At 37.1% G+C, this 27,801-nt stretch overlaps 1 protein-coding gene across 6 annotated transcripts in view; it reads right to left on the reverse strand.

The window, feature by feature from the left end:
- Positions 1-13,303: 13,303 nt before the first annotated feature.
- The window catches only part of LOC144969907 (kelch-like protein 5), a 142,414-nt gene continuing 127,916 nt past the window's right edge, over positions 13,304-27,801 (reverse strand). For all 6 annotated transcript variants that reach the window (XM_078908969.1, XM_078908970.1, XM_078908968.1 and 3 more), the window contains 8 exons: positions 24,630-24,826; positions 22,812-23,024; positions 21,896-22,085; positions 20,688-20,915; positions 19,338-19,500; positions 17,791-18,003; positions 16,695-16,866; positions 13,304-14,029 (listed from right to left, as the gene is read on the reverse strand). In XM_078908969.1, the coding sequence (XP_078765095.1) occupies positions 13,970-14,029; positions 16,695-16,866; positions 17,791-18,003; positions 19,338-19,500; positions 20,688-20,915; positions 21,896-22,085; positions 22,812-23,024; positions 24,630-24,826 (1,436 nt within the window). In that variant the 3' untranslated portion in view covers positions 13,304-13,969. The remainder of the gene's footprint in view (positions 14,030-16,694; positions 16,867-17,790; positions 18,004-19,337; positions 19,501-20,687; positions 20,916-21,895; positions 22,086-22,811; positions 23,025-24,629; positions 24,827-27,801) is intronic.

A 27,801-nucleotide genomic window follows, 5' to 3' on the forward strand; every position in this document is an offset into this window, starting at 1 on the left:
GAGATCTTGTCAACCTTTTGATATTCATGGATTATAAACAGACAGACATGACATACATTATGAATTATACTTGAAAGGAAACAATCATTGCTGCTTTACCATTACAATTTACAAGACAATAAAAAAGATTGACACATTTTGAAAAAATTGTTTGTTACTCACAAACTAAAATTAGTGCATTGAGGGAATGCAATTGCTATTCTACCGTACTCTGGAAAAAAAAAAAAAAAACACCCTTTTTTGAAAATTTGGCCAGAAAACTCGTCCTTCAAACATATATCGATTTAAACGACCCTCATCTTGGCAAAAGCTCTCAAACCTGAGACTTCACGAAGTACTATGTTATCTATATAAATTGAAATAGTTTCAACTCTATTTTGAAAACGACTAAATTTCACAGTTGAATTTAATTTAGTTTTTGAAGTTTCTCAGCACTCGCAACACTTTGAGATCATTTCAGCGCCTAAGAGAAGATGTCATAAAAAAACACATGGACTGTTATGAAATAATAGATTTACGGTTGTGTTGAAAAGGTTGTCCTTAAAAATTAGTCGTACTTTGTTGGACACAACTAAGGGAGAGAATCCATACCAATTGCATTCCCTCGGCTCTAAATCTAAATACTCTGTCATGATTGTCGAATCGTATTTCAGATGATCCGGTCATGTCAGTTTAATCGTTCTAACATACCATAACTCTCTCAATAAATAACAATGTGACATTTTAATGTAAGCTTCAATTTAATATAAGAAAAACAGATAAAATGAACGTTTTGGGTTTCCCCTTTATCAACAAAACAGGATTTATGAAATAATGTGGTGGTGCGTTGTTAAGATGAATAAATATTCATCTTAATCTTAACAACACCACTACAACATCATCTCATTCGTCTGTAGTGTTTCATTCATCCTGTTTTGTTGGACAGCGGGGAAACCCAAAACGTCCATTTTAACTGTATTTGTATATTAAATTGAAGCTTACACTTACATTCAATTTCACACCGTTATTTACATATTTCTTCAAGCTTCCAGCAGCACCATTTACATTACCCATAAATCTCTATGTCAGCTCCTTAGACAGTTGGGCATGTACAATAAAATACTGGATATTGCAATGAATATAATATACCATTCAATAGTATCAAATGTTTTATGTTTTTAAGGGTTTAACGGCGCTTGCAACACATTTAGGTTATATCAGCGCCAGTAAAAAGGAAGAAAATGGGATAGTAAAAAGTTCTAGAATTATAATTAAAGCACCCAAGAGAAAGTAAGACAAAGGGGAACTGGGAACCAATAAGGGATCAGATGTAGATTCCAAGAGCATACCACCAATGTACTTAGTTTGAAATCACCTATAAGTCTCATCCGGACACAATCACAAAATCCAACAAAGAGGAATACACTCAAATGCTTACATTATAAATTCAAAATAACAAATATAATAGTACATAACAGAGAGATGATTTACAAGGAAAAAAATATCATCTCCCAAAACAATAACTATGCATTTGACTGTTTCCCTCCATGCTAGGATTCCGGCCAGTGCCAGGACAAAACCAAGTAATTTCATTCCGAGACAAAAGACAGAAAGCATGTTGGAAAACAGATATAAGGGGATAGAAGACACAGTATGTACCCCCCCCCCCCCCTGCCCACTATGGGAGGTCAGAATATTATCAAAGCACAAGCAAGCAGTATTGACAGTGGATTCCATCGTGTTTGTAGGTATACCATTGCTATAAAGCTGTGAAAAAATGTAAAAAACATATTATAGCTCTCAGCGTTCTTTTGACAACTGGTGACACGTTTAGAATTGTGTGTGTATGTGTGTATGTATCATGTGTGTCAAGAGGTCATTTACATAATAATATTCTTCACACACGGGGCATCGGTATCAAAATAGATCCTGTACTCTGTTCAGGGATGCCCTTGGCTAAAATAATAATAAGGAAGCCTGAAAATGTTCCTCGTAAAGACCAAACGTTATGAAAATATTTCGTACCAAACTTCTCTCTTCATCGAATGGCATCATCCTTACATCATGGATAAGGATACATATCCATCCGACCGAGGTCAGCCGGAAGATTTCAAAAAGCCGACGATTTTCACCAATATCGACCGAGGTCAACTGAAAGATTTCAAAAAAGCTGTTTTTCATTTTCACCAATACCAACCAAGGTCAAAGGTCAGCCAAAAGAATTCAAAAAGCAATTTTTCACCAATGCCAACCGAGGTCAGCCGGAAGATTTCAAAAAGCCGGTTTTCCGGCAAAGGGCATCCCTGCAAGCTTGAGAACAGCCTTCCTCGACTTAGTAAAGAGGAAGGCTGATTATTTCCACATCATTTAAAAAAAAAAATGTATTTTTATTTTTTAAATTTTCTTTCTGCATTACACACAGTTTTTTTTTGTTTTAAAAAAAAATATTTTCAAGATTTTTGACCAAGCAATTGTGAGAATCTTTACGATAAGTTTTACATACATAGTCACTTTGACAGAAATGAGCAAGGAATATCTGTATGAAGGCACTGACTGCAATCTCTGGGTTGGAAAGAAGCAACAGTTGAGATTTGGAAACTTAGCGTTGGGCATTTTTATTTCTCTCTCTCTCTCTCTCTCTCTCTCTCTCTCTCTCTCTCTCTCTCTCTCTCTCTCTCTCAACCTGCTGTCTGTTAAGTATGCATGTATTATACATTTGTTAACCATTTTTTCTCATTTTCTGTATTCATCAGTTGCAGTTAATATTACATAGTAACACATTTTACACGAATACAAAAATATAAATCTCCCCCCCCCCCCCCCCAATGCATTCAGTGGCAAGTCGGGAACATTTTGGTCAGGGTGGAAAACTTCTCTTGAGCTGCTTAAAAAGCTCGAAAAAAAATATTGAACAATGTGGGGTCCAGCCTTAGTGTAGCATCATGACACCAATAATTAATTCTATAGCTTGGTGTAGCATCATGACACCAATAATTAATTCTTCTATAGCTTGGTGTAGCATCATGACACCAATAATTAATTCTATAGCTTGGTGTAGCATCATGACACCAATAATTAATTCTATAGCTTGGTGTAGCACCATGACACCAATAATTAATTCTATAGCTTGGTGTAGCATCATGACACCAATAATTAATTCTATAGCTTGGTGTAGCACCATGACACCAATAATTAATTCTATAGCTTGGTGTAGCACCATGACACCAATAATTAATTCTATAGCTTGGTGTAGCACCATGACACCAATAATTAATTCTATAGCTTGGTGTAGCACCATGACACCAATAATTAATTCTATAGCTTGGTGTAGCATCATGACACCAATAATTAATTCTATAGCTTGGTGTAGCACCATGACACCAATAATTAATTCTATAGCTTGGTGTAGCACCATGACACCAATAATTAATTCTATAGCTTGGTGTAGCACCATGACACCAATAATTAATTCTTCTATAGCTTGGTGTTTTTTTTTTAATTTTTGTTTTAAGGGTTTTACGGAGCTTGCAACACATTAAGGTCATATCAGCGCCAGTAAAAAGGAAGAAAATGGGATAGTAAAAAGTTCTAGAATTACAATTAAAGCACAAAAGAAAAGGTGAGACAAAGGGGAATTGGTTCAAATAGGGAACAGATGTAGATTCCAAGAGCACACCATCAAAGTACTTGGTTTGAGATCACCTAAAAGTCTCATCCAGACACAAGCACAGGTCCCAACTAAGAGAAATACACTCAAATGTTTACAAATCATATAATATAATATGTAAACTAAACATAATACAATGCAAAACAGAGAGATGATTTACAAGGAAAAAAATATCATCTCCCAAAACTATAACTATACATTCGACTGTTTCCCTCCCAGCCAAGGAACTCCGGCCAGGGTCAGGACAAAACTAAGTAATCTCATTCCAAGACAACGACAGGAAACATTTGGAAAACAGGTACGGGGGGATAGAAGACACAGTATGTACCTCCCTGCCCACTATGGGAGGTCAGGATCCCCACCCAGATAGCTTGGTGTAGCATCATGACACAATTAATTCTATAGCTTGGTGTAGCATCATGACACCAATAATTAATTCTATAGCTTGGTGTAGCATCATGACACCAATAATTAGTTCTATAGCTTGGTGTAGCATCATGACACAAATAATTAATTCTATAGCTTGGTGTACCATCATGACACAAATAATTAATTCTATAGCTTGGTGTAGCATCATTACACAAATAATTAATTCTTCTATAGCTTGGTGTAGCATCATGACACAAATAATTAATTCTTCTATAGCTTGGTGTAGCATCATGACACAAATAATTAATTCTTCTATAGCTTGGTGTAGCATCATGACACAAATAATTAATTCTTCTATAGCTTGGTGTAGCATCATGACACAAATAATTAATTCTTCTATAGCTTGGTGTAGCACCATGACACCAGAACTTAACTCTTCTATAATTAATAAGCCGTTCCATGCGAAAAAGAAATGATTGACATGATACATGTGGTACATAGTTTGCATCAATAAACACTCTACTAATGTTGATAAAGGGGAAACCCAAAACGTCCACAACATTTGATTTTGTTGATTTAATTTAAATGACTTTAAATTCAACTTTAATCCTTGTTTATATATATATATATATATATATATATATATATATATATATATATATATATATATATATATATGTATATATATTCTTGTTTTTAAGGATTTTACGGCGTTTGCAACACATTTAGGTCATATCATCAGCGCCAGTAAAAAAGGAAGAAAATGGAGTAGTAAAAAGTTCTAGAATTCCAATGAATCCTTCATCCGTTGCTATTGGGGGTGGACATATTGGCACAGCTGGCTATTACAGACAGACCCATCGTTCATAAAGTCATAATAAAGACATGAAAATATATATAAAAGCAGCGTCCATCCTTTACGTACTGTTGTAAACCAACCAAATACATGTAAAAGACGTGATGAATTTACTGACAAAAGTAAAATAAGAAATTGGGCATTGAACATAATAAGTACAATTTTTAAATGCAAAGAAAATTTGACTCCCCCCCCCCCCCCTCCTCCTCCCCCATTAAAAAACCCAAAACTATGTAGAATATATTATCTTCAAAACTTACAAGTTTTACAGGAAGAGAGAACATATCCGGTGTGCACCAAATGGCACCACGTGACACACATTGATTGACCAATCACACACGTTACTCTTTTTAATATAAATATTAACAGACTATGATGTGCTGTGTCATAAGTGTTTAGAAGGGGGTGGGGGCGGTGGTGGTGGTGTGTTCATTAGGGGTGGGTGCATTTAATAAGGGATAAAGAAGTAATTCAACAACATGATTACTATAGACATATTGAGAGAAGTTACAACTCCCAATAATATATGACAATGAAGAATAATACAAGTTATAATCGTATAACTACCAGCAACAGTTGCCCAAGAACAAGTAAATACAGCACCATTTTTATCATAGAATTCCGTAGCCCCTTGCATAAACCTGATAAGCTACATTTTCTTGAAAAAGTGAGCTACTGTCACGAAACTATCACTCAAGTGGCAGCGTGGCTCAGCGGAACGGTCTTTGTTTCATACCCGAAAGGTACCGAGTTCCATCACCCGCCAATGTGCTGTGTGGTCTTGAGCAAGTCACCTTGTCCTAGTTAACGGCCAGGTACACATTTTACACCTGAGTACGGTGAGAGAATGATAGTAAAGAGCCTTTACCAAGGACTCAACTATGTGGCCAGTGCGAGGCTCGAACCCAGGACCTTCCGATCCGAAAGTGAGTGTCATACAACTAGACCACACACATAGCCGCATGTGTGCATTTCTTATGAACACACCTGCTATCCCAAAATTTTGATTTAGAGTGAAAAATTTAAATTTTGAACGTCTTCACTGTATTAAAATGTAATCTATAGGTTATCCGATTTATGAATGGGGCCACAGAATCTTGACAATATTTTACATACATTTTGTTATTTTATAGTAAAGGAAGACGAGCTCTATGTGCAGTCATGAATGTTGTCTCGTCTGGCATGAACTATATACAGAATAGTAGTAGTAGTAGATAGGGTGTATCAAAGATGAAACAATATTTTAAAAAAAAAAGCTTTCTGTGTCTCTAGCGTTCAGACATATGGCAGTGGAAGATTCAACGTTTATACGAGGTTACAACTGCATCACTATAGACAGTTCGAAGATGACGTCACTCAGGTCTTTGTTATTGTTTTTTGCCATCCGCGTTTATGAGTAATGCTCACTGAACTGTATTGACCTGACTATAAACGTTCATGGATACACACAGTTTTGTGTGTTGGTCCGTTATACTTCCGGATGGCAATGTTATGAGCTTCTTAGCCAAGCGCATACTATCTATAAAGCACATGCAAAGTATAATGTACTATTTATTTATGTATTTATTAATCTATTTATCTATCTTGTTATTGATTTATTTAGCGATTTATTAATTTTTTTTTTTTGTGAGTATTTTTTCTAATGCAATAGAGTTAGAGTTAGAGGTCAATGGTCTGTTTTCACGGCACGACAGCAGAAATCAAAGAAAACAACTGAGGCTGCCGTGTCAGACGACCGTCCAGGTGAAAGGTAAAATGTTGGTTTTTAGTATTTAAAGTTAAACACACCTTGAGACACTTCAAGGTCTTACATATCAACGCGGCGAGGAATAGTAAATCAGATGCGGAAGGGGGGGGGGGGGGGGGAATTCCAGAATTCCATGTTCCATGCCCTAAGGAGAAAAAAATCCACTGAGTAAACAGTTGGATTGAATTTCCACCGGTAGTCTCAACACGAGTGAAGCATAGATAACGGGATATTCAAGACGCACACACACACACAAGCACGCACACACACACACAAACATCGACTAAAGCCAATAACGCACATACACACACACACAAACATCGACTAAAGCCAATAACGCACACACACACACACAAACATCGACTAAAGCCAATAACGCACACACACACACACACACACACACACACAAACATCGACTAAAGCCAATAACGCACACACACACACACACACACACACACACACACACACACACACACATCGACTAAAGCCAATAAATATTATCTACCAATAGTTCCTTGAAAACGACTGTAAAATTTAGCAGGCACTATCGAAGCAAGCTCAGAAAAATAATAAATAATAAACAAAAACTTAATTTAAAAAATAATATGATCAAAGCTGCGTAATAATAATCACAATAAAAAAAACTTGGAAAAACCCGGACCACTCCCCTTCTACAGCACCAACCGTGCTGATTGCCAAAGCAGTGATTTGTATAGACTGAATAAAATTCCTAAATCTATTCACGACATTGACGCATTCCCCAAGGTGTTAATTGACAACCGACCTCGATCATCTGAAAAGATTCATTTTTTTAAATTTTTACCCCAATAGGGAATGAGATTAGCGGAAGAGTAGCGTCCCTTGATTGGACGTCACCGGCGGAGAAGTTATTTGTAAACAAACCAACTACAAGCCAAGCGCTCCAAATACAAAATTTATTATTCATATTTCTGTACAAACATGAATATCATAAACAACGTTATGCATTTTTGTACAGAAATATGAATAATAAATTTTGTATTTGGAGCGCTTGGCTTGTAGTTGGTTTGTTTACAAATAACTTCTCATCCGGTGACGTCCAATCAAGGGACGCTACTCTTCCGCTAATCTCATTCCCTATATTAAGGATGACTTTCTCATTATTTCCCCCTCAAAAATCCAGAGCTGCCAACTTGAAATGTCAAAAAAGTCGTAGTTTCCAAGGGCAAAAATGAAAAGGTCAAAATAAATATCATTACAAATCAAATTATTTGCCCTCAGCATAATCAAAATATGCTCCAAAGTCTTAAATACAAAAAGTAACAAAATAAAAAAAATAAAAAATTAAATAGGGCGATATCCACTAAATATGCTCAAAATGCTTTACAAGGGGTCCCTGGCCAACAGCAACACTTAACATGTAGGACAAGAGACGTTTATAACTTTGCTTGGATTCTAGAGATCAACATTAGAACTTCACGGTTTGACAAAAATCATCAATAATATTACATTTGCTATCGACTTTTTAGTGGACAAGTAAAAAAATCTCATTGATTTTGAAAGTACATCGACTCCTGTAGAAAGTAACTAGTTTATCAGAACTTTAGAAAAAAATAAAAGATTGATGTATCCAAATAAGGAGTGTATACAAAAGAACCTTGAATATAAGTAACCATTTATCAATGAAAATTAGTAACCGTTTATCAATGAAAATTAGTAACCATTTATCAATAATTAGTAACCATTTAGCAATAAAAATAAGTAACCAAAAAAAATATTTTAAAATGCGCAAAATTGATGAAACTTCCAAGCTTTTTACAAAAGCCGTATAAACTTACTGGAAAATCGAAAAGTAAAAGACAATTGTACAAATAAAAAAAAAAAAAAAATATCAAAAGTTTTAGAATCATTAAATTCAATACGTCATTTATATCACTTTAGTTTATTTATCTATTTGCTATGCTTTTATTCTTCCCAAGAATTATAGCTTCGAAGAGACAATTTGTCGTCATAGATAAACTTCAAACTGCAGAGAGACATTCTAAGACTGCAAGATTGACGAGTTGGAAATTTCAAAACGAACCAAAAACAAAATAAAACTAAAACCAAACAGACTTTATTTTGTTTCCAATTTTGACACGTCTTACATATTATGAAAAACACAAAGCATATTATCGTTTTCCACAAGTACTTATTTCTACAAAGGCACGTTTCAGCATTGTCTGTGTATTGCTCTTTCATTCACGCTGACTGGAAACTGTATATAAAAAAAACCAACCCAAACATGGATAAGTAAATATATATATAATAATGTCACAAAATGTTTTAAAAAACCCCGAAAAACGTTACAAAATAAGATAGTCTTACAATCAATCAATCAAAGCAGAACGGTTGGGCACCGTTTATGTGTCCACCAACCAACAATTAAAATGTGGTTAAAAAAACCACAGGTTATGAGATTGGAGTTGAGAAAGTATTGAAATCTTATTTCTACCAAGATATGTCATGAAAATACACTGTTCTCTTCTCAGTGAATAAAATACAACAAAATGTAAAGTTTTTAAAAGGAAGTAAAACTAAAACACTCCACCAGAGAGCTACAGAAATACTATTTTGGCCACCAAGGAACTTATTTTTAGCTTAGCTGAGAACAAAATATTCGGTATATCTAAACATAAAAATAATTTCAAAAACATTTCAATTGTTACAAAGTCAATACAAAAATAGAAAAAAAAAGAAGTAAATGTAACCTTTTTTCTTTCGTTTATAACCTTGTTATTTATGATAATCAGTGAAAATTGACAATTTCAACAACGCAGCACATTTACACGACACAACATAACATTATTCTGACACACGTGTTGCATCTTTTACTTCACTGTTTCCCCAAATGCTGGATATTAATTTATCCTTTTTTTCATCAAAGTATCAATTTGGGTTGGCAGGACGTCACAAAGTTATTTTAAAACCACAATGACCAGAAACAGCAGAGTTTTGTTGTTGTTGTCACTCTCAGAAAACAATATCCCTGCACTCGATAAAACATCAAAACTTAACACAAATTTCTTATTTTTCAATATAAAAAAGATAAGTATTGAATTGTAAGCTTCAATTTATTAGACGAAGACAAATACTGTGGACATTTTGGGTTTTGTTGATAAAGGGTAAACCCGAAACATCCACAGTATCTGTCTTCAGCTAATAAATTGAAGCTTTCAATTCAATACTTATCTTTAATTTTTCCTACGAGCTTCAAGCAGCAACATTTTCATTATTTTTCAATATAAACCCGATTTTGGCCATCCATGTCAGCCAGCAACACGATAATGTGTTGAGATGACTGATCCCATTTAGAGTCCATTCCCATTTAAAATACAAGCAAGAATTCCTATCATATCAAATGCCAATTATTGAAAAACAAAACAAAACAAAAACAAATAAAAACAATCACCCAGGTAGGCAGCATCAACCCTTCCCCCCCCCCCCCTCCCCCGCCAAACACAAACACACACACACACAAACCTCCCTTCGCACCTCCACTCCAAAACCACAAACAAAAACAATACAAAATTTAAATGACAACTGATAACTTGTAGGAAATAGGAAAACAACAACAACAAAAAAAAAAAAGGATATGTTTCAATATTTGTATCTTTCCTACTGACAACAACGACTGGCCATCCCATCGAAGACACACGGTCCGATGGGGATAATAATCAATATGGATAAAAAAATAATTAAAATAATAATAACTAAACCACATAGCAACCCCACGCACTGTTATTGGTCTCTACTAAGGTGCACTTATTTCCAGGTCTGATCACCCAAAAAACGTTAAGGTCTCATTGTTGTCATGGAAATCCTTTTAAACCACCACGAAATATTTTCCAAATTACAATAATGTTAAAACAAAAAAATTGCGTTTCGTTAAAAGATCTGCAAATATGTGCATTTCGGTTTCTGCCAAAATCATAAATTTAAAACCAAAAGCTAGAGGTACCCAAAAGAGCCAATAAAATGGAGAGAATAATAGAATTGTATTGTCTCCCCTTTTATTTGAGTCACACTCATTCTATTTTTATCTCCATTTGGATATAAGGGTATGGAGCAGTGTAAGTTACAAATTCATATACATTATAATGGATATAAAACAATGGTCTGTCTGTCTGTCTGTCTGTGTGTGTGTCGGTTTATTGGAATAAACAAAATGATTTCCTTTTTATCCATTTTTACGATTCACGACAAAATGTCAACAATGAAATCAACGAAATGGAAATCCCTGGCCTGTGGCTTTGTATGTGGAGGATATCAAAGATGATGATGGCGATGATGTTGATGATGTAGCTGCTGATAATGACAATGCAACAATAGTAAGTTGAATAATTAGGTGCTGATTAACCCCCCCCCCCCCCAAAAAAAAAAACAAAAAACAAAAAACTAATGAAATTATTGCTTCTACGACTTGCGATGACATTTTTACAGTCTGATTGATTGATTGTATTCACACATTGTACAAGGCATTGGTGATAACGATGGTGATGGTGATGATGATGATGATGACAGTGATAATGATGATGATGATAATGATGGTGATGATGATGATGATGATGATAGTGATGATGATGATGATGGTGATGATGATGATGATAGTGATAATGATGATGATGATGATGATGATGATGATGATAGTGATAATGATGATGATGGTGATGATGATGATGATGATGATGATGATGATGATGATGATGGTGATAACGATTACGGTAAGATCTGTAGTATGGTTGGAATGCGTTAACTCTTCATGGCCAGGGTGGATGGATGGATGGATGAGTGAGTGAGTGAGTGAGTGAGTGAGTGAGTGAGTGAGTGAGTGAGTGAGTGAGTGAGTGAGTGAGTGAGTGAGTGAGTGAGTGAGTGAGTGAATGGCTAGAGTGGATGAGTGAGGAAATGCTTGTATAGTCATAATAAAACTGATGAATTGGTCAGGGGGAAAAAAAATCTTGCAAAAAAAAACAAAAAAAACTATACAAAGTGGAAGAATCAAAATTTATAATTTCATATTTTACATTTGTGGCACGCCATCTCAGTACAGTATTATGTCCAGTTGGTTCTTAGGCTGCAAATTGAATTTATAGTTTTACAGAAATTGTTGAGACTTAAGTTCAAAGTGATACTAGGCTGCTTGAAAATAAGAAAAATAAAAAATCTAATAAATTCAATTGTTTTTAATTTTAATTAATTTGTTTCAACATCTGGTACAGCTCATCATAATACTGACTGGAGGCAGTGGGCCACCTATGACTTCCTGTGTCACTTTAAATGGACGGTTTAGAGGACAAGCAGGCTATCCCATAATTCCTTCCATACTCATATGTGAGGCTGGATGAGAAAACCAGAGAAGATGCGGGAAGCTTCGATTCGAGATAAAGCTAATTTAGTTAAAAAAAATTTTTAAATGAAAAAACGGCGTCTGAGTATTTTTGTCAAAACATTTTATTTTGCGAGATAGCCCAGTTGTCCTTCGTACTGACCCAATTAGCCCAGTTGTCCTTCGTTCTGACCCAATTAGCCCAGTTGTCATTCGTACTGACCCAATTAGCCCAGTTGTCCTTCGTACTGACCCAATTAGCCCAGTTGTCCTTCGTACTGACCCAATTAGCCCAGTTGTCCATCGTACTGACCCAATTAGCCCAGTTGTCCTTTGTACTGACCCAATTAGCCCAGTTGTCCTTCGTACTGACCCAATAGAAAAAGAAATCAACAGATCAAATATATAAAATATAACAAAAAGCACAAAACAATAAAATAATGCCCCAGGAATTGCAACCATCTGGTGATTTGGTGATTTTTAAAATGCTTGATAAAAATTTGAAAAGCACGTAAGGGATAAATCCTTAATGAGGAACTGCCAATACAGAATGCCAGTAAAATAGAATTTTAAATTTTGAAAACTTAGGCTTTTGGTTTTTAAATATTAGAGTTATTTCCCCTGAGGCTAAATGCACACCAAAAAAAAAATATATAATAATTACAAATTGAAAGTCTTCTAGTTGAAATTTACTGTAAACATTCCATTAAGGAGTAAAGACTCTCAGATTTGTCATATTAACTGATAATATATTATTCAGGATTTTTAAAACCCCAATCCCAAACTCCCATTAAAAAAAAATAAAAATAAAGATTAAATAAAAAAGAAACAAGGAAAAAAAAAAAAAGGCAGGAGTTGGCAGCTTTGTAAATAATGAAAAAAATCCCCAGCGTTTGTCTACAGCAAACTCAGATAGAAATGTGTGTAGATGGATTTGATATCGTGTGTAATAAGTAGGCACATTTATCTCAGTCATAACGACGATTCGATTGTGTTCCCGTATAAAAAACTCTCACAATGACGACACAAGTCGTGCCTTGCCATCTATTTCATAAAAATATAATTTTGAAACCAAAACAAAAAAATATTGCAATATGAATGTAACTAAATAATTACTTCCATTTGATTTCACAAATATTTTCACAAGAAACCATGCAGCATTCCAACCTTTTCTCTTTCCATCTATCTATGGTTTTCCCTGAACGAAACATTCCAAAAGTCCACACCTGCCTCATTAATGAATTCATTTCACAGATTTCACAAATCTTTTCTTGAGAACCCAATGCAGCAGGATGTAATGTTCGTATTCCAAACCAATGAAAACAAATCCTTCCATCCTTTTCTTTTTTCCATCTCCAAACGACTGTCCTGTGGAAGACATCTCAAAGTCTCATCTACCTTATTAACTCACTCAACCCTAACAACGACTATATCCGTAGTTTACCCGGGTTACTTTTACCCCATGCCTATTTATTACATTTTTATGAGACAAATTATGGGCGTAGTATCAAAGCGAATGTTTTTAACTTTTACACGTTAATCATAGTTGAATAAAACTATCTACGTCCATGCTTATTTTTAATACATTTTTACAAAGTTTTAAAAAGTAGAAAAAAATCTCTAGGATTGAGTGAGTTAATGGATTGCTTCAATTCAATTCATAAAGCAAGGTTAACCAATTATATTAAAAAATACAAAATTTTCCTAAACTGTCCAATTGCTGTAATTCTTAAGGTGAGACGAAAAAAGGTTAAAAAGACTATTTATAAAATATCATCTCCCGACAACAGACACGACAGTCTGATCGCTTGAAACAAATAAAATAAAAAGTTTTTCAAACAAACAAACAAACAAACAGATAGATTGGCAAGTCCATTTGGATATTATTTATACGAGGCTTTCGTTGTGACCGACGGATTCCTTGACGGTCCACAGACCGAGGGGGAGTTTTTTCAGCAGGGCCAGGGCGATGGTTCGTGAAGACGCCTGGCGGGACCGTACTAGTCACATGTTTGGGACGTGGACCACGCAGTAGCCTGCACGGCCCGTGCACAATGGTGCAACCTGGGAAATGGAGATTGATAGAGAATATTTTCATTATTTAACTCATCGCCTTTCACTGCCATTTTACAATGTTTGTCATGGTATTTATAATATCAAGCAGAATACAAAGCAAATAAAATAAATGAAGTCAAAACATAATCATAATAAAAACATTAAAAAATCAGTTACATCACATACAATCATATATTATGGCTCAAAGTGCTTTACAAGAGGTCCTGAGTCAACAGCAACTCTTAACCTATAGGACAAGATATGAAATAAAACCAAAGTTCTTTCTGACAGACATAATACTTTTACCAAACCAGATGCTCATTTAATAAGAAAGATCCCCCCCCAAAAAAAACACAAAAAAAACAAAAAACAAAACTAAAAAACAAAAACAAAAAAAAACCAAAAAACTAAAAAACAAAAACAAAAAAAACAACAAAAAAAACATACGTTATCCTTTATACAGCTCAATAGCCCACAAAAGATCTCAATGCTATTTTTGCCTGCGTAATGAGAGAAAATGTGAATAAAAAGCCATTTTTCAAAGGATTAGCTTTACACTGCCAACATTGGATCCATGTTGACAAAAGTGTGTTTAGAATAGTGCCGCGCTGAAGACCGGTCCGGACCGCGGTCCGACGGTCTTTTAGCTGTGAACCGAAGACCGGTCCCAGAGGGGAAGATCGGCGGCGGTCCTCACTTCTTATCACCTTTCAACTAGTGCGGGGCGGTCCTTGCAAGGACCACGGTCCAACGGTCTCGCGCCATAGCCTACTACTTCCCCAGCGATTCGTTGCTTCGGTTGCCTATCTTCCACCAATCACCACCCATCCCACTTAATTAATCGCACCCACCCCCCTTTGCCATACACTAAACGACACAGACGACCATACAGGCAGACGACCACCAACCTCCACTTCCCAAACCGCCCTTTCGTGTGTGAGATGGGGGAACAGGAGGCGCACGCCTTGGACGATTCCATTATACGGGGTAAATTTCAAAATTTACTACACCATAATGATCGCAATGACAATGATCTATGGTGAAGGCATGACCCCTCTTCTCTAATGGGTTATTGTTTGAAATGTATGTGACTACAAAAGATGTGTGTGTTTGTGTGTGTGTGTGTGTGTGTGTGTGTGTGTGTGTGTCGAACCTAGCAAGTAGCAAATCCGATTTTTTGTTTTCTTTTGTCCATCTCTTGTCACCACTCCTTTCTATCGCAGTGTTGTCATTTAAAATAATACAATAATATTAAAATTTCGTTTGGTGTTTTTACTAATCAAATAATATGAGTTTCATTAGTTTCTTCCTTCCAAAAAACCCAGTTATAACGTCTGAATTTTAAAAAGTCCAATAGAATATTTGGGGACCCCGATAGCTCAGTTGATAGAGCACTCTCTTTATACGCAAAGGGCCAGAGATCGATCCCGGGTGCAGTTGATTTTTTTCTGAATCCCTGTCTACTCAGCAATGAATGGGTAGCTGAGTTTGTTAGATCTGGCGAAAAGTCACCATCGACCCCTCTTATCACCTCATCCACCCCTCTTATTATAACTTCACGTCTCTCTCTTACTCTTCAATGCTCGCTGCCCTCTAATGTGTGTGTGTGTGGGGGGGGGTAGGAGTTGCGTGTGTGTATCAACGCCACGAACAACTCGATCAACGCCTTGGGCGATGCCATTATCTCCGTTAATGGGGATAAATTTCAAATTTTATTAAATTATCGAACTAACAAGGAAGTACGGTGAGCAAATAAAGAAGGCATCACCCCTCTTCTCTAATTAGGTTACAATTTGAAATGAGTGTGACTACTCCGTGTGTTTTACTCCTGTAGGCCACGGTTTTCATCGTGTAGCGGTCTTTAACGGTTCAAGAATGAACGATCCCACGCTCTCAAAGGTCAAACCGGTTCGAATTTCCAACAGTCTCTCAGGAATGTTCAATGTCGAAAAGGACCGGTCCTAGAGGACCGGTCCTTGCGGTCTTCATTTCCCAAGGACCGTAGGACCGTGGTCCTTAAGCTTGCCAAGGACCGCCCCGCACTAGTTTAGAACGAGCTTTCATATAGTACAAAATATCCCCTAAACACGCTAAAGGCATTTTACAAGGGGTCCCCAGCCAATAGTAGCACTCAACATGTAGAACAACCGTTAGGCAATATTACAATTTCTTTTTCAAACATAGAAAATGCTGTAAACGTTCAGGTACTCATTTTACACCTAAGTACAGTGAGAAAATTTGAGTAAAAAGCCTTTTTCTAGGACTCAACTTTGTATATCGCTCAAAGCGGAACTTAAACTGAAAGCCAGTGTCACACCACTGGACCACAAAGCTGTACACAATGTTATACTGATAATACAAAAATGTCCTGGTCTAGTGGTGTGACACTCGCTTTCGGATAGGAAGGTCCAAGGTTCGAGCCTCGCTCAGCCCATAGAAAAGGCTCTTTATTCACATTCCTCACCGTACTCAAATGTAAAATGAGTTCCTGTCCGCTAACAGCATTATCTCTGTCCGAAAAAAATTGCAATATCGCCTAACAGGCTCCATGTCACGTCCGACATGTTACGTGTCGCTGTTGGCCAGGGACCTCATGTAAAGCGCTTTGAGCACGCTTAGTGGATATTGCGCTATATAAACGCTCAAGCTCGATACAAAAAAGGTCCCCACCCACCTTGTTCCATTCGTTGTTGAGGGGGTCGTAGCATTCCACGTCATTGAGGTACTGCATTCCGTCATAGCCGCCCACGGCATACAGCCGGTCGCCTAGTTGACAGAGGCCCACCGAGTCCTTGGCACTGGCCATGGGGGCTATCAAGGTCCACTGGTCTGTCTTGGGGTCGTATCTGGCCATGGGAAAGAATAAATACATAAATATATATATATATATATATATATATATATATATATATATATATATATATATATAAAAATATAGATAGATAGAACGAAGATGATGTAAATCAAGTCTTTGTTATTGTTTTTGCCATCCACGTTTATGAGTACTTCTCACTAAACTGTATGAAACAGACTATAAAAGTTCATGGTTATACACAGTTTTGTGTGTTGGTCCGTTATACTTCCGGATGGCAATTTTATGAGCTTCTTAGTAAAGCGCATACTATATGTATGTATATATATATATATATATATATATATATATATATATATATATATATATATATATATATATATATATATATATATATATATATATATAACTGTATAGATGTCAGGCTCAAATAACTAAACATATAAAATATAATTTTGCACCGGAAATTAAACAAAAATCTGTTTATTTATCTTTTATCCACTAAAATCTTGAAAAAAAAAATTCACCAAAAAAAAAAAACAAAAAAAACACAACCACCCCCTCCCCTTTTCCCCTAAAATTAAAAACAAAACAAAACAAAAAAAAACACCCCCGAAAAAAATTCCACCAAAACAAAAAAAAGAAGAAAAGAAAAAAGAATAAAAACCTATGAACTAACAACTCAAGAGATTTATAAATGTGTAGTGATAGATAGAGTGCACACACAGTAGAAAAAAAAATAAATAGAAAGTAGAAAAATCATTTTAAAAAAAAAGAAAAAAGAAAGATCAACTTTGAGGATGATTATTTTTCAGTTGTATATTTCTATCTCCTTTGCCTAGAAGTCTTGTCACACCTTTTCAGACTCTTATCTTGTTTCCCGTATCTGTATCTCGTATCTCGACAACAACGTTATTTATACTCACCTTTCAGCACATTTCGACAACGTTGTACTCACCTTTCAGCACATTCAAACCGACTGCTGGTCGGGTGGCTGACGGGCGCGTCAAATCCCCCCACTGCGTACAGGAAACCGTTACAGTTAGCAGCCCCAACCCCTCCCCGTCTCTTGGACATGGGGCTACAGTGGGTCCATTTGTTGGTGTGGGGGTCGAAGCATTCCACCGTCTTCAGACACGAACTCCCGTCTCTGCCACCAACTGCGTACAGCCTAAGAAATTTTTAAAAATAATTAAACATTACAGCATAAAAATAGAAAATGATGACATTTTTTCCCCTATAACTGGACCATACCAGTTCCTTCATATTTACCTGCGGCTATGTGGTCTAGTGGTATGATACTCGCTTTCGGATCGGAAGGTCCTGGGTTCGAGCCTCGCGCTCGGCGCATAGTTAGTACTTGGAAAAGGCTCTTCATTCACATTCTCTCACCGTACTCGGGTGTAAAATGAGTACCTGGCCGTTAACAGCGCGTCTTTGTCCGAAAAATTGTAATATCGCCTCACAGGCGTCATGTCCCGTCCTACATGTTAAATGTTGCTGTTGACCAGGGACCCTTTGTAAACCGCTTTGAGCACATTTCGTGGATATTGCGCTATATAAAGCTCAATTTTTAAATTTTTTTTATTTACCTAAGTAAGATATTGTCATTGGTTTTACATACTACTGTAAGAGACAAGTTTAAGTTCAGTTTCAGATCAAGAGTGAGAGTTGGACATTACAGGGTGGCTACACAACAATTCAATACGCTTCAACAGTCGTAACGTCACTTCCCTCGTAATGACGTATGGTAACTTAGTAACTGGCTCTAAACTATCGGAACAATGGCGGACGCCCGTATGAAATATTTCTCCGGCGAGCATAAAAGCATATTCAGAGGAAAAAAAAACACAATATAAATCTGATCATGTTTTGACTTTTACACATTCTGATCACAAGACATATTAAAAGTTCTAGCCAGCATGAAGAATAAATAGTACCCATTTTCACGATGGCCGCCGTTGCTGGGCGACGTGACATCAGACTATTGAATCCAATTACGACGTGGAAGAAACTAGATTTGTTTGTAAACAGTACACTCCACATTAAAACAAAAAAAAAAAAACAGGGGGTCTTATAGCTCAGTTGATAGATCACTCGCTTTACATGCAAAGGGACCGAAATCGATCCCAGGTGCAGTTGAGATTTTTTTTCCTGACCCCCTTGTCCATCCAGCAGTGAACGGGTAGCTGGGTCTCTTAGACCTGGTGGAAAGTACTTTGTGATAATAATAATAATAATAATAATAATAATAATAATAATAATAATAATAATAATGACTAGCGTCCTATCCAAAGGATAGAAAGCAATTGCTTTTGTCCGTTTCACGCTATAGAAACCGGGATAAACTCCGACTCCATGGGCCCAATGGCTCTGAAGGACTATTACTACTAATACATAAAAAAACAAAACAAAAAACAGAAAAATTAAAAACAAAACAAAAGAGAGAAAAATGACCCACTTCCCCCAGAAAAATAAAAAAGAAAACAAATATAATTGACCTACTTTCCAAAGAGAGCAGCGACCCCTACAGTACTTCTGGACGTGGACATGGGTGCCACGTAGCTCCACTGCCTGGCCTGGGGATCCCAGCGTTCCACGGTGTTCAAATAGGACCAGCCGTCGTGGCCCCCTACGGCGTACATGGGACCTTCCAGTACACCCACACCTGGTCAGGTATTGGGGCATTGGGTACAAGTAAAAGTAGAGTTGAGGTAAAATGGTGATAATGATTATGATGATGATGATGATGATGATGATGATAATGATAATGATGATGATGATGATAATGATAATGATGATGATGATGATAATAATATTAATAATGATAATAATGATGATGATGATAATAATAATATTAATAATGATAATGATGATGATGATGATAGTAATAATAATAATAATAATAATAATAATAATAATAATAATAATAACAATAATAATAATAATAATAATAATAATAATAATAATAACAATAACAATAATAATATAATAATAATAATAATAATAATAATAATAATAATAATAATAATAATAACAATAACAATAACAATAATAATAATAAAAATAATAATAATAATAATAATAATAATAATAATAATAATAATAATAATAACAATAAATAATAATAATAATAATAATAATAATAATAACAATAACAATAAAAATAATAATAATAATAATAATAATAATAATAATAATAATAATAACAATAACAATAATAATAATAATAATAATAATAATAATAATAATAATAATAATAATAATAATAATGATGATGATGATGATGATGATGATGATAATACTGTTTAGAGATGTTGGGTAATAAATGAATACATGAATAATAAATAAATAAAATAAACAAAATTCCCTTCATTCATCCCATAGGGGAAATTTGTCTCTAAGGTCTATTCCAAGAGAAGACTGGATCGAATAACCCAGGCATCATCCGCAGAGCAGTGCTGCAAATCGAGCTAGGGCAAGGTGACTTGCTCAAGGCCACACAGTACAGCAAGTACAAAAAAAAAAAAAAAAGAGCCAAGCTGCAATAAACATTACAATATAGGGAATGAGATTAGCGGAAGAGTAGCGTCCCTTGATTGGACGTCACCTTACAGAGAGAACGTCAATTTGGTTTTGCGCATGCGCCTCTCTCATCCTCGCTTTCGGTGAAGTGTCTCAAGCCGCTTTCACCGGAAGCGAGGATGAGAGACGCATGCGCACAACCAACATGACGTTCTCTCTCTAAAAGCTTTTCTGGTGGTGACGTCCAATCAAGGGACGCTACTCTTCCGCTAATCTCATTCCCTAAAATATTCATTGTTACCCTACAGATTTCACTGAGCTACAACTTACCCAGTCCGTGTCGTCGTGTGGACATGGTAGGCATGAGAGACCACGTCTTCTTCTTGGGGTCGTAACATTCCACCGTGTTCAGTGTCTTGAGATCATCGCGGCCCCCGACCACGTACAACTTGTCTTCCAACACGGCCACACCAAACTGTAGGCGGCGGCCAGCCATGTTGGCCACTTGGGTCCAGCTGTTAGTTCGAAGGTCGTATTTCTCTATGCTGGTTGGTCCCTCTGAAACAGTGAAAGGAGAATTATCTTCTAGCAAGAACTGAAGCCAAAACACAGTTTGAGATGTTGGAACTCTGAAGGGAATGGCCTGGGAGTTTTTGACGAAATCTGGGTCATTTTAATCCACTTAAAATTATTTTCCCCCTTTCGTTACAAATCCTGACTTTTTACATTTAGCATATTTTAGTCAACATTCACATATTATCACATTTTGGACATCAAAGCGTATTAAAATATGTGTGGCCATGTGGTCTAGTGGTGTGACACTTGCTTTCGGATCGGAAGTACCTGGGTTCGAGCCTCGGCACATAGTTGAGTCCTTGGAAAAGGCTCTTTACTCACATTCTCTCACCGTACTCAGGTGTAAAATGAGTACCTGGCCGTTAACAGCGTTGTCTTTGTCCAAAAAATTGTAATATCGCCTAACAGGCGTCATGTCCTGTCCTACATGGTAAAAGTTGCTGTTGACCAGGGACCCCTTGTAAAGCGCTTTGAGCACATTTAGTGTAGTGGATATTGCTCTATATAAAGCTCAATTTTTTTTTTTTTTTAAATATGAGAAATCATACAGATATATATATTCATTTACTTGTCTTTTATTTTGATTCTAACCATGTCCTTATAGTAGTAAAAAAAACCCAGTCCTTCTGAGCAATTGGGCTCATGGAGCCAGAGTTTATCCTGGTTTCTATAGCATGAAACAGACAATAGCAATAACTTCCTACCCTGTGAATAGGACAATGGTCTATCATAAAGTAATTTTCACCAGATCTTAGAGGAGACTCAGCTACCCAAATACCGTCGGGTGGACAAGGGGGGGGGGGGGGGGGGGGGGGGGGTCAGAAATAGAAATCTCAACTTCATCCAAGATTGATCTCTATCCCATTTGCATGTGAAGCGAGTGCTCAACCAACTGAATTATCGGGACAACCCCCCATGCCCTCCTAGAAAATTTCCCTAAAATACAAAAGAGGATACATTACGTTTAGAGCAGTCCATGCTGCCAATGGCGTACAGGACGCCCACTGTTGACTTCCTGGGCTTGGTGCGTTGTGACTGGAAGGAAGACCTTCGTTCAGGCAAGAGGTGGTACTTGAGGGCTTCCATGATGAGTTGCTGGCACTCCTTGTCGTCCTGGAAAAGGCTGTTGGTCTCGACATGGTCAGCGATGAACTGGGAACAAATAATAGATGTATATTTTACAAGACGTTCAACGAGCGACTTTCTGCGGTGTGCACAAATGAAAATTATAAATTCCTCTTTAAGTCAAGATAGTTGTGGTGCTACAGTTGTGTCTTTGAATAAATTGCTTTTTTCCTTTCTAATGGTCGTACTCTTACATGCACGGTGTATGATTACACCAAAAAACACCGCTCTATAGAGAAAAATAATGCTCACTGAGCATCTTGTATCTTAAATATATGATAAGATATAAGTTATTGATCCTGAATGGAAATTATCATCAATAAAATACTAACAAAAACAGAGCTGCCAACCTTTCAAAGAGCTAAATCGGGACACCCTTATGCACAATACCGTCATGACTCAAAAACAGCAGTATCTTACAACTATTCTGCCGTTTTATTAAAGAAGACAGTGTGTGCTATTTGGTTAACATTGCATATACTGTGTTTTTAAAAGCAACGGCAGTATTACAGGCCTGCCAACCCTTCACATTCCAAAAGTGGAATCAGAACATCAGAAAATAGGAATTTGAGACCAAAAAAAAAAAAAGAGGAATCTTTTAACAATGGATAATTCGTATCGAAATGACCTTCAACTTTGTCACCAAACACATAAAGACAGTATTCCGGCACAACTGGCAAAACCACATATCACTTCTACTAGGTTGTGGAATGGGGAAAGGGGGAAAGGAATAAATTAATAAGAGGATCTAACCTGAGGAGACATGAGAGGTAATTTGATGTGGGAGAGGAGGGATGAGAGTAAAGGCTTTCTGGTGTTGATTTCGTGTTTGGCCCAGTGGAGAACGGCCTCGAAGATGGTCTCTTCGTTCGGCACGTTGAGGTCTTCGCTGGCCAGCAGCTTGCAAACCTCGTCACAGGGCAGGATGAGGAACTCCTGGTTCTGGATCACTTCCACGAAACGATCCTGGTGACGAGAAAGGATTAGCTGGGTTGTTAATTGTATATGGGGATATGAATCAGTGATCTTTACAGTTTTACTATTTGTTTACTTAAAGTTTGCAACACAAATGTTGCAGTGAATGACATAATCAGTCGGATGATGAAAAGATTTTAACTGAGATATTGCCAAGTTTAGTTAGAAGGTCAATTTTTATCAAAAATGAGTTCTTGTCATAAATGATTAAATCAATCCTTTTTATTATACATCTTCGGGAAATATCAAAGCTTAATTTCACTTCTAAATATTTTTTACAGCTAGTCAAGTTGAAAAAGTATGAAATTTGAGAAAAGTTGCTGGATACCTTTCCCATACATCTGACCATAACTTCATGAAAAATCACCCGATTTACTTCAAATAAAGATTAAATTGCTCTCTGGAGCATATTCTTTCCGAAAATGAAAAAAAAAAACATTTAAAAAAAACATGCAAATCCAAAATTTTCATCTTCCGACTGATTATGTCATGTACTGACACAAATGATACCTTACCTTTCTTATTATTATCATCATCATCATCCTTATACTGTGAGAAAAAAAAATTGAGCTTTTATATAGCACAATATCCACTTAATGCGCTCAATGGGGTCCCTGACCAACAGCAAAATGTAACATGTAGAATGAGACATGATGCCTGTTAGGCGATATTACAATTTCTTTTCGACAGGGACAAATGTGTTACAGCCAGGTTCTCATTTTACACCTGAGTACAGTGAGAGAATGTGAGCAAAGAGCCTTTTCCAAGGACTCAGCTATGCATCACTCAAAGCGTGACTCAAACCCCGGGCCTTCTAGTCCAAAGGCGATCAACAAACCATTTGATCACAGCCACATATATCAGATATTTCCTTATGAAAATTTTTTTTTTTTTACATAGAGCAATATCCACTAAACATGCTCAAAGCACTTTACAAAGGGTCTCTGACTAACAGCAACACGTAACGTAAAGAATGAGACATGACGTCTGTTAGGCGATAATACAATTTTTTTTTCCGACAGAAACAATGCTGTTAATGACCAGGTACTCATTTTACACCCGAGTACGGTAAGAGAATGTGAGTAAAGACTCTTTTTCCAAGGACTCAACTAAATGCTGAGCGAGCAAGACTCAAACCCAGGACCTTCTGATCCAAAAGCGAGTGTCATACCATTAGACCACATAGCCCCACAAATAGGTTTGTCTTGTAATGATATAGAAAGTATGTGCTTGGCTAAGAAGCTCACAACATTGCCATCTGGAAGTATAGATAGTTCGAAGAAGACGTCACTCAGGCCTTTATTATTGTTTTTGCCATCCGCGTTTGTGAGTTGTTCTCACTAAACTGTATTAACCAGACTATTAAACTTCATGGTTACACAGAGTTTGTGTGTTGGTCCATTATACTTCCGGATGGCAATGTTGTGAACTCCTTGGCCAAGCGCATTCTATCTATAACGGACCTACACACAAAACTGTGTAACCTTAAACGTTTATAATCAGGTTAATACAGCTCATAAACGCAGATGACAAAAAACAATAACAAAGAGCTGCGTGACGTCAACTTCATAACTATCTATAAAATCAATGACTCACCATAACATAATTATTGGCCACTTTGTAGAGGTCTGTACAACCCTGAGCATCGGCGAACTGTCTGATGCCGATACAGTTGGACGGATGGAGCTGCTTCATCAGGAAAGAGCAGCATGCCTCCACGACCTCGGACATCTGTAGGAGACAGGCCGTGGACAGGAGGTTCTCTACTGTGTCTTCTTTCAGCTGGATGTTCCCTGGAAGACGAAGAGAAGGAGGCGGTAAAATACAATTATAATTATAAGGTAGGTATTTTGTTGTTTTTTTCTCCATGGGCAAGATTATTAACCCCACAGTTTGATCACTTTGGACAACATGGGCGATTCCTGTTGACATCAGACAACTTGTTTGATGGATTATATATGTGACCCTTCGTCTCAAAACGGTATTATGTCGGGATGGACCAGATACTAAAAAGTCAAATTATAGTGAAACGTTGGTATTTAGCACAGTAAAATATGATATTCCTTCTCCTCTATAACGCATATAAACTCAACTTAAGTACGATATTTCTGGCTACAAATTTCATTTTCAGCATCTTAATCATCCCGACTTAATATCGTTTTGAGACGAGGGGTAACATATAAGATTCTTTCATCTCTTTGTATTTATTAAACAATTTTTTTTATCGTGCCAAATACCACTACGAGCTTGCGAATTTATTTTATTATATTGCACGATATAAATATAACGAGCGCTCGCAACACAGAAGTAATTCATTCCTTCATTCATTTATAACATGAAATTTTATACACTCTACGCAAGTTTGAATGTGTACCCGACCCTGGGGAAATGCGCCCCGTGCCCCCATCAACACATTAGGCCTAGCCTATACGAGAGTCGAGTTGTGTAAAAATGTGTGTGGATTGGTGTCATCTAATGACAAGCCATGCCCGACCCCTTTCTATTTCCAGTAGGCTGTTTGTTGTGAGTTGTAAGTGGATGGGTATGATAAATGATGGATTCTCTTTCTCACTCTCTTTCTCTCTCTCTCTCTCTCTCTCTCTCTCTCTCTCTCTCTCACACACACACACACACTATATATATATATATATATATATATATATATATATATATATATAAATATATATATATATATTATAAATATATATAAATATATACGAAGTCAGAATTGGAAAGAGAGAGAAAGAAAGATAGATATATAGATAGATAGGTAGATAGGAAGAGAGAGAGAGAGAGAGAGAGAGAGAGAGAGAGAGAGAGAGAGAGAGAGAGAGATAGAAAGTGAAGAGAGAGAGACAGAGAGAGAGACAGAGAGAGAGACAGAGACAGAGAGAGAGAGAGAGAGAGAGAAAGAAAGAAAGAGAGAGAGAGAGAGAGAGAGAGAGAGAGGGTGAGAGAGAGAGAGAGAAATAATTGTCATCCATGGCCATATCGTGGTCACTTCCTTAATGAAGACGGGTGGGTGGATGGATGGACAAATTTACAGACAGTCCCGTCTCTTTGATTGGATCAATACCAGTAGACACTATATATAGACTTACTATCATCACCACCCCAACAGTCCACCACCATTCCCTACCATCACCACAACCACCAATCCCTACTAACACCACCACCAACAAAATCACAACAACCACATCGTTACAACTATCATCACTACCGCCACGGCAATCACCACTACCATCACCTCCACAACTACCACCACCACCACCACCACCACAATCATCATTATCACCAACATCACGACCACCATTTCAACTACCAACGCCACCACCACCACCTCGAACACGACTACCAACACGACCACGACCATCACCATTACCACTAACTATCACAATAACCACCATTACCACTACCAATACCACCATCACCACCACCTCAACACGATTACCACCACCACCATCATCACCATTACCACAACCACTATTTCCACTACCACCACCAACATCACCACCACCAGTACCATCAACACCACTACCACCACAACACCATCTCATGCGTCTACCAGGGGCAGTATAACAAGATTTCAATTGACACAAACACTGATTACTCGATAAAAGAAGAACAGATTACTCGATAAGAGAAGAACAGATTATTCGATAAAAAAAAGAACAGATTACTCGATAAAATAAGATACCACTTCATCTCCCCATTCACTGATAACACAGACACATCATAGCACAGAGTCTCATCCGACAGCGTCCTGTGTTACAACAAAGTCAAGCCACTTTGAGCGTGTACACTGATCGAACGGGTTAAACTGAAACCAAAAACTCTGGCCTCGACGTTTCGTCCATAGGTTAGGCAATTCATACATTCCCACACTCGACTCAGGTAAGGGTGGGTACTACAAAATGACCGTTATTGTAAGAGTGATAGTACTTGAAAAAAACCCACATCTAACGAACGACTTGTACTTAAATAAAAGGACATTTGATTCCAAACAGCCTACTGGGGGGATAAATCAAACATTCTTGGAGCGCACTGATCAAGGTAAAAACGAATAATGTTGATATTTATCTATGTATAGTTTGTTTATCATGTTGAGATGCAAACACACACACACACACAAACACACAGACACACATACAGAGAAATAATACAGAAGACATGGGAGCTGATCAGGGGGGATAACTGACATTCTAACGTTTCAAACAATGTCACTACTCGAATCTCTAGTTTAAGAGATTTATCTGCTTCAGCGTCGCTACCCCCCCCCCCCCCAAACAACAGAAAGTATAGAGAGCACAGATCTGAAAAAGTCTTTCTGAAAATATGGTGCCAGTCATAACGGAAAGACTGATACAAGAAAAGAAAAAATAAATAAATAAAAACAAAATATCCCACAAAATCACACTACAGAGGAGGGAGGGGATGGGGGGGGGGGGGGGGGGGACGACACAGTCCAAACAAAAAGGAGAAAAGAAAAAAAATCACCACCAAAACCAACCCCACCTCCACAACCATTATCACCAACGTCGCCACCATCTCTACCATCGTTACCACCACCACCACCTCTTCCACGGTCGCTACCACCACTACCATCTCCTCCACCGTCGGTATCACTACCACCACCATCATCACCATCATCATCATCATCACCACCATCATCATCACCACCACCATCAACACCACCACCAGCATCATCATCACCACCACCATCATCACTAACACCATCACCACCACCATCATCATCATCATCACCACA

The sequence above is a fragment of the Berghia stephanieae genome, chromosome 4, assembly GCF_034508935.2.
Source record: "Berghia stephanieae isolate SIO BIC M18660-M18661 chromosome 4, UCSD_Bste_1.3, whole genome shotgun sequence".
NCBI lineage: Eukaryota > Metazoa > Mollusca > Gastropoda > Nudibranchia > Aeolidiidae > Berghia > Berghia stephanieae.